Here is a 7,717-nt window from a genome sequence, read left to right as displayed (position 1 = left end):
AGGTGGATAAAATCAAGCATGTAGCCTTGCAGTTTCCATAGACAAACACTGGATTGATGAATCTGGAGTGATGAATCAAACTTCTCCATCTGTCAGTCTGATGATGAATCTGGGTTTGGTGGATGTCAGGAGATCGTTACCTACTGGAATGCATAGTGCCAACAGTAAAGTTTGGTGGAGGGGGGATAATGAGCAGGGGCCCCTTAGTTCCAGGGAAGGGTGATGTTGATGCTGCAGCACAAAGACACAGTTTTACACAGTTAAACACTTCCAGCTTTGTGGGAACAGTTTAGGGAAGAGCCTTTCCCTGTTCCAGCATGACTGAGTCCCTGTGCACAAAGCAGCTCTATAAAGTCATGACTGGGTGAGTTTGGTGTGGAGACACTCCATATTAATGCCTATGGTTTTGGAATGGCACGTCAACAAGGTCACATAGGTGTGATGCTCAGGTGTCCTCATACTCTTAGCCATACAGTGTAAATAGCTGTGACTTCACTCATAATCATGCCAAAGTACGCTTGTGCACCACCTCCTCGAATGCTGGCAGCGAAAGAGTGATATTTCAGCAATGATCTCACCCACACGCTGACAAAATACACGGCTGCGTGTATCTGAGGAATGTCTGAATAACCATCACTGCAGCACGACGGTGCAAAACGGAAGTTGATTTAGGACAAGTGGAGGGAAAGTTGCCAAAACCACTGCAGGGTTTTTTTCATGGGAAACTACAGGCCTTTATTTCACTGTTTGTTTTCGTTACTGTAAAGAAATCAGCTTCACTGGCCTTTGTTTGTCAAATCTGGTCGCTATAAGGGCACGCAGATGTCGGTGTATCCGTATGATTAAACTCACGCCGTAAATTTGAGTGCAACAGTTTAACAACCTGAACGAAATGCTGGACCTCCAGTTAACCAACCAAGTAATGGGAATAAATGGTCACACTGTGTTTGGATGATGTTCTAGAGATAATTACATGATTAACAAACTTTCTGATGATACTCAGTTGACGATCAACAACGTGGTGGTTAGGGTTAGGTTTAGGGTTCGGGATAGATTTAATAGAATCTTCCACACTCAACTTCAACTTCACTTGCATTTATAAGATCTTTAGTTGAATGTTATTTAAAGATAGACTGAACATCTACAACGCATTTACAGTGGACCATCCAAAAAAAGGGTTACCGAATAATTAAAGAAAAAACGAGAAGGTCTGCAGCCATGCAGTCCCAGCCTGACATGCACTCCCAGCCTGACATGCACTCCCAGCCTGACATGCACCACCAGCCTGACATGCACTCCCAGCCTGACATGCACCACCAGCCTGACATGCACCACCAGCCTGACATGCACTCCCAGCCTGACATGCAGTCCCAGCCTGACATGCACTCCCAGCCTGACATGCACCACCAGCCTGACATGCACTCCCAGCCTGACATGCACCACCAGCCTGACATGCACTACCAGCCTGACATGCACCACCAGCCTGACATGCACCCCCAGCCTGACATGCACTCCCAGCCTGACATGCACTCCCAGCCTGACATGCACTCCCAGCCTGACATGCAGTCCCAGCCTGACATGCACTCCCAGCCTGACATGCACCACCAGCCTGACATGCACCACCAGCCTGACATGCACTCCCAGCCTGACATGCACCACCAGCCTGACATGCACTCCCAGCCTGACATGCACCACCAGCCTGACATGCACCACCAGCCTGACATGCACTCCCAGCCTGACATGCACCACCAGCCTGACATGCACCACCAGCCTGACATGCACTCCCAGCCTGACATGCACCACCAGCCTGACATGCACTCCCAGCCTGACATGCACCACCAGCCTGACATGCACTCCCAGCCTGACATGCACCACCAGCCTGACATGCACTCCCAGCCTGACATGCACCACCAGCCTGACATGCACTCCCAGCCTGACATGCACCACCAGCCTGACATGCACTCCCAGCCTGACATGCACTCCCAGCCTGACATGCACCACCAGCCTATTGATGATGTTGGTGACGCTCTGCCACGACAGTGTTTTCCTGTCAGTTTTATGAGGAAAAACAGCAAAGGAGGAGAACACTAACCGCCAGGTCTGTTTGTCAGTGAACAGATGCTTGAGCTGGCTAATGTTGCACTGAGTGTCTGGGGGAGACAGGGGGTCCATCCCGCCCACCCAGAGAGAGCGAGGCCGACTGTGCTCGCTTGGACTCCAGCCCACGGACGGCTGTGGCATCGCTAAGGATCAAACTATCGTGTTTAAATATGTTACTTTACTCAAATCCACCTGAGAAACGTCTGATCGTGAGCGTCACTGGAAGAGGGAAGACTTACACTAAGGCCTTAATGGTCAGTGTCACAAAGTTGCTTTTACACTTCTCAAGATTTTGAAACGGCATTTTGGCTGACGCTCTTATCCAGAGCGACTTACAGTTTTGATGATTTAACACAGGAAGGCGGGTGTTAGGAGTCTTGCCCAAGGACTCTTATCAGTATGGTGTAGGGTGCTGCCCAGGTGGGGATTGAACCCCACTTTTTCAACGCGCTCTGACTTTTTACCAGACTATGGCTTTAAATCGGGCTCCAGATGAGCTGTAGGCTGTTCTGCGGTGAAGGAGGCGAGCCCAGGCTGCATACTGATGCCCAAAGCGTGCGATGTCACTCATTTCCTAAGCACTAAATAATCGCCCCCTTCATAACTGCGGCCTTTGAGAAGGGCTGGCCGTGTGTTTATTTTCTGCAGCATTGTGGGAAAAGCCGTGGGGACACATGCATTAAGACGCTCAGGGGAATTATGGTTTGGGTGTCAGACGCACATATGCACCACTGGATGCGTGAACGTGCACATTATATAGAAGGAGACGTACATTCATTATACATCAGCCATAAAGTTCCTCACAAAGACACGGCGTCTCATACGGAGGTAATTATGGTCATTATGAAGCTCTGCTGCAATTCATTTTCATGAATAGACACTCCAGCTCTCTCTCTCTCTCTCTCTCTCTCTCTCTCTCTCTCGCTCTCTCTCTCTCTCTCTCTCTCTCTCTCTCTCTCCCTCTCTCTCTCTCTCTCTCTCTCTCTCTCTCTCTCTCTCTCTCTCACTCTCTCTCTCTCTCTCTATCGCTCTCTCTCTCTCTCTCTCTCTCTCTCTCTCTCCCTCTCTCTCTCTCTCTCTCTCTCTCTCTCTCGCTCTCTCTCTCTCTCTCTCTCTCTCTCTCTCTCTCTCGCTCTCTCTCTCTCTCTCTCTCTCTCTCTCTCTCCCTCTCTCTCTCTCTCTCTCTCTCTCTCTCTCTCTCTCGCTCTCTCTCTCTCTCTCTCTCTCTCTCTCTCTCGCTCTCTCTCTCTCTCTCTCTCGCTCTCTCTCTCTCTCTCTCTCTCTCTCTCTCTCTCTCTCCCTCTCTCTCTCTCTCTCTCTCTCTCTCTCTCTCTCTCTCTCGCTCTCTCTCTCTCTCTCTCTCTCTCTCTCTCTCGCTCTCTCTCTCTCTCTCTCTCTCTCTCTCTCTCTCTCTCGCTGTCATTCGTTCTGTCTCCTCTTTAGTTGTACTTCACTCATCGTCCAAGCCTCATACCCCCCAAATGGTCATTTTAAAGGGGAATTCCACCAGCTTTTTAAAATCTGTCCAGAGAAGTGAGTAAATGAAACAGAAACAGATGCAGGGCAGATCTACACTCGTCACAGGGCAGCTGAGAGTGTCTGAGTATCTGCAGGATGTCTCACGGTCGGCTGTCGGCCGCTCGGGTTATCGCAATGTATAACTTTTACTTAATCATCCTGTGTAACCATGGCAACGGCTCACACAAACCCTCCCACACCCCTCAGCTCCCGCTGGGCTGAAGGAACAAGGGCAGGGACACGTAAACCCGGAGGACGGAAGAACAATGAATGTCTCTGTCACACCTCATGGTAAAGAGGTGCCAGACTGAAGGTTCTTAAAGAACTTCAACCGGAACTCAACAGTTCTAGACTCCTTAGTCAGTTTTTGAATTTAGGCTTTCCAGTGTATTCTAGAATTCCTAGTCTGTTCTAGGCTTTTCAGTGTATTCTAGAATTCCCAGTCTGTTCTAGGCTTTTCAGTGCATTCTAGAATTCCCAGTCTGTTCTAGGCTTTTCAGTGCATTCTAGAATTCCCAGTCTGTTCTAGGCTTTTCAGTGCATTCTAGAATTCCCAGTCTGTTCTAGGCTTTCCATTGCATTCTAGAATTCCCAGTCTGTTCTAGGCTTTTCAGTGTATTCTAGAATTCCCAGTCTGTTCTAGGCTTTTCAGTGTGTTCTAGAATTCCCATTCTGTTCTAGGCTTTTCAGTGTATTCAAGAATTCCCAGTCTGTTCTAGGCATTTCAGTCTATTCTAGAATTCTCAGTCTGACCTTTCAGTGTATTGTAGACTGTCCAAGAATTCACAGGCTCGCTTTGTTATGGAATTTCAGACTGTTCTAGATTTCTCATTTTTCCTAGGATTTTCAGACTCTAGAATACTCAGGCTTTTTGAAATTTGTCAGTGTGTTTTTGAAGTCTTGATTTGGTTTAGAATTCTGCATGTTTTAGAATTCCATGCCGCTTACAGAATTCTCTATTTGTTCTAGAACCTCCAGACTGTTCTAGAAATTCCAGTCTATTGCAGATTTCTGACCATTCTTAAATTGTCAGTCTATTTTTAAATTCTTGATGTGATCTAAAATTCTCAGTCTGTTCTAGACCTTTCAATTTATTCTCAGTCTGCCCAAAAATCCCGTTTTAAAATTCATCCTGGAACGCTCAGGATTTTGAATAATTAGACTGATTGTGAATTCTCTTTTTGTTGTAGAATTATCAGACTGTTGTCAAGGTCTTAAAAGTATTGATTTGTCCTCAAATTTCTAAGACTGTTCTAGATTTCTCAGGCTGCTCTAGAGTTCTCAGTCTGTTCAAGTCATTTCACTGTATTCCAGACTGTCCAAGAATTCTCAGGATGTTTTGGAATTCCCATTTTGTTATGCAATCTTCAGACTATTCTAGATTTCTCGTCTTGTCCTAGAATTTTCAGACTATCCTAAATGTCTGTTCTAGAACACTCAGACTGGTTTACACCCAGGCTGTCCTTAAATTGTCAGCCTGTTTTTGGATTTCTTGATTTGGTCTAGAGCTCTGCATATGTTAGAATTCCCTGGCTCTTCTTGAATTCTCTATTTGTTCTGGATTGTTCGGACTGTTCTAGAATTTTCAGTCTGTGCTAGCATTGCCCATCTGATCTAGAATGTTCTCAGCGTGTTCTGAATCTGTTCACTGCTGTTTTGTGATTGTGCTGAAGTGAGATGCTGAGATGAACTTGTACACGACTCTGACTTTTATTAACATATTTATGAATATATAATGTCTTGTTTTAATACAGTCCATTCTCGCAGGGACAAGGCTTCACTAGCCGGAGGACGCTGAGGTCTGGAACAGAAGTGATGCTCTAAGATATCCAGACATTGTTGCCTGCTCTGCGTGAAATGAGGCACAATCCTCTTATCAATTAGGAAACAGTGTGCAAAACGTACATCACTCGCCTCAAGGCCAACAGTCAAGCTGACCCAGGGAATCACAATCATGTAGCGTGCAGCTTCACTCGCGATCCATTCCCATGCTTGCCAGCACCAAGAGAGCCTGCCACTCTGAGGGAGTTAGAAATTAGCTGATAAGAATAATAACAATTATAATTGGCTGGGTGGGGGGGGGCCTGGGCGTGCTGCTGTGGGGAATCCTGATCCCGTACAGTATCGGAGCGGAGAGCCGAGCGGCCGCCGGGCTGCGGGACGGGGCCCCAGCTGTGAGTCACAGGTTAATTACTGCACTTTAGAGACGGATTAGGTCCCTCTGAGCGGGCGGCTGGTAGCCGAGGGCACTAGCTGTGCTCAGACAAGTCCAGGCAGGTGAGGGTGAACCTGGGCTAAGGAGCTGAAGAACACACCTTCATCTCACGAGACTCTGCAAGGTGTTTGGTGTTGATTAGCAGTGAAAGTTGGGCTTTCTACACTGGGAGGACTCCGTTTTTCCTCCATCGCTAGCCTGAACACTTTAAACTCCACACTTAACATCCAGAAACTAATCTTTCAACATTTCTTCAGCTAAAAATCATTTTAGAACGGATTCTTCTTTACCTGAAATGAAGCTGATCAGCCAAGATGTGTTTGGTGTCTGAGGTTTGATTCTTTGAGCGGTGGCTGGTTTCACAGGTCTCAGAGGAAGCCTGTGCTGCCTTCACCCTCCTAGCGCTGGTAGTGTCGTGTGATTGGGGGAGTCGTAACTAGCGGGTGGGATTGGAAACGACTAAATTAGGGAGAAAATCGGGTTCTTTAGCTTTAGCACTGGAGCTAAGGTGACTCATATGACTACCAACTAATGGAAGCTTATAACGTATCAATTATACAGTATCTACTATAAATGATTTAGTATCTAATATAAATTATCCAGTAAATTTTATTAATTATTCAGCTTTCACTATGAATTAATTAGTATCTAATTTAAATTATTCAGTACCTAAATTAAATTATTCAATAAATGTTATGAGTTATTCAACTTTTAATATGAATTATTCAGTATCTATTATGAATTGTTCAGTGTCTGCTGAACTTATTTAATATTTACTAGAAATGATTCAATATAGACTATTGATTATCTACTCTGAATGATTCAGAATTTATTTATTCATATCTAATATAAATTATTATTCATATCTAATATAAATTATTCAGTATCTAATATTAATTATTCAGTAAATGTTATGAATTATTCAGCTTTTACTATGAATTTCTTAGTATCTAATTTAAATTATTCAGTATCTATTATGAATTGTTCAGTATCTACTGAACTTGTTTAATACTTGTTAGAAATGATTCAGTACAGATTATTGATTATTCAGTATTAACTATGAATTATTCAGAATTTACTACAAATTATTTAGTAACTACTATGAATTGCTGAGAAGCAAATATGAATCGTTCATTCAATATTATTAATTCAACATTTATGATAAATTGCTCAGCATTTAGTATGAATATTATGAAATATTCAGCATTTGCCCTGAATTGTAAATATCTAATATTAATTATTCAGTAACTACTACGAATCGTTCAATAAAAATATGACTTGTTTGGTTGCTATTATAAACGTAATATTTATTATAAACTGGTCGGTGTCTATTCTGAATGATATAAGGTAAATTACTATTATGAATGATTTACTGCTCTAATACATGATGCATTGTCTTCTATGAATTATTTAGCTTCCACTGCGAATATTTTAATGAGCACTGTCAGTTATGTGTTATTGCTCTAAATGATGATGTGTTAGTGCTGTAGTTGTGAGAGTGGGGAGGTGAAGTGGGCTCTCATGCAGACAGAGCTTAGAGAGTTCACCAACACCTCCACCACCTCCACCACCCCCACCACCACCGCCCACCCCCCCCCCCCCATAGAAAAAGATAATATAATAACAAAAATCTCTGAATAGCTCAACCTGCTCCGCCGCAGAACTAATGCATGAGTAGCTGCTTTGGTAAGTAGGTGAGCAGATGTGGCACTTCAGATGCTGCTGATTTCTCAGCTCCGTCTCTTTCCTTGTCCACTTCTTTCCCTTTTTTCCCGGATGAGAACAAAACGCATCTACGTAAAAGCGCATTTGGACAGAGCAGAGTGAATTAAAGCGAAGGCTGCTCTCCGGGCCCTAATGGAAGAACAGATAATTGCTCCGTCT

The 7,717-nt window shown here is 44.3% G+C and overlaps 1 protein-coding gene across 1 annotated transcript; it reads left to right on the top strand.

The window, feature by feature from the left end:
- Window positions 1-1,218: 1,218 nt before the first annotated feature.
- On the top strand, window positions 1,219-2,091 carry LOC119265999 (histidine-rich glycoprotein-like). The gene has a single exon (XM_037547421.1). It carries the CDS (start codon window positions 1,219-1,221, stop codon window positions 2,089-2,091), a length of 873 nt encoding a protein of 290 aa, XP_037403318.1.
- Window positions 2,092-7,717: the final 5,626 nt, after the last annotated feature.

The sequence above is a fragment of the Pygocentrus nattereri genome, chromosome 18, assembly GCF_015220715.1.
Source record: "Pygocentrus nattereri isolate fPygNat1 chromosome 18, fPygNat1.pri, whole genome shotgun sequence".
NCBI classification, from domain to species: Eukaryota; Metazoa; Chordata; class Actinopteri; order Characiformes; family Serrasalmidae; genus Pygocentrus; species Pygocentrus nattereri.
The sequence above is the reverse complement of the archived record's forward strand: the minus strand, read 5'-3'. Positions and strand labels throughout refer to the sequence as shown.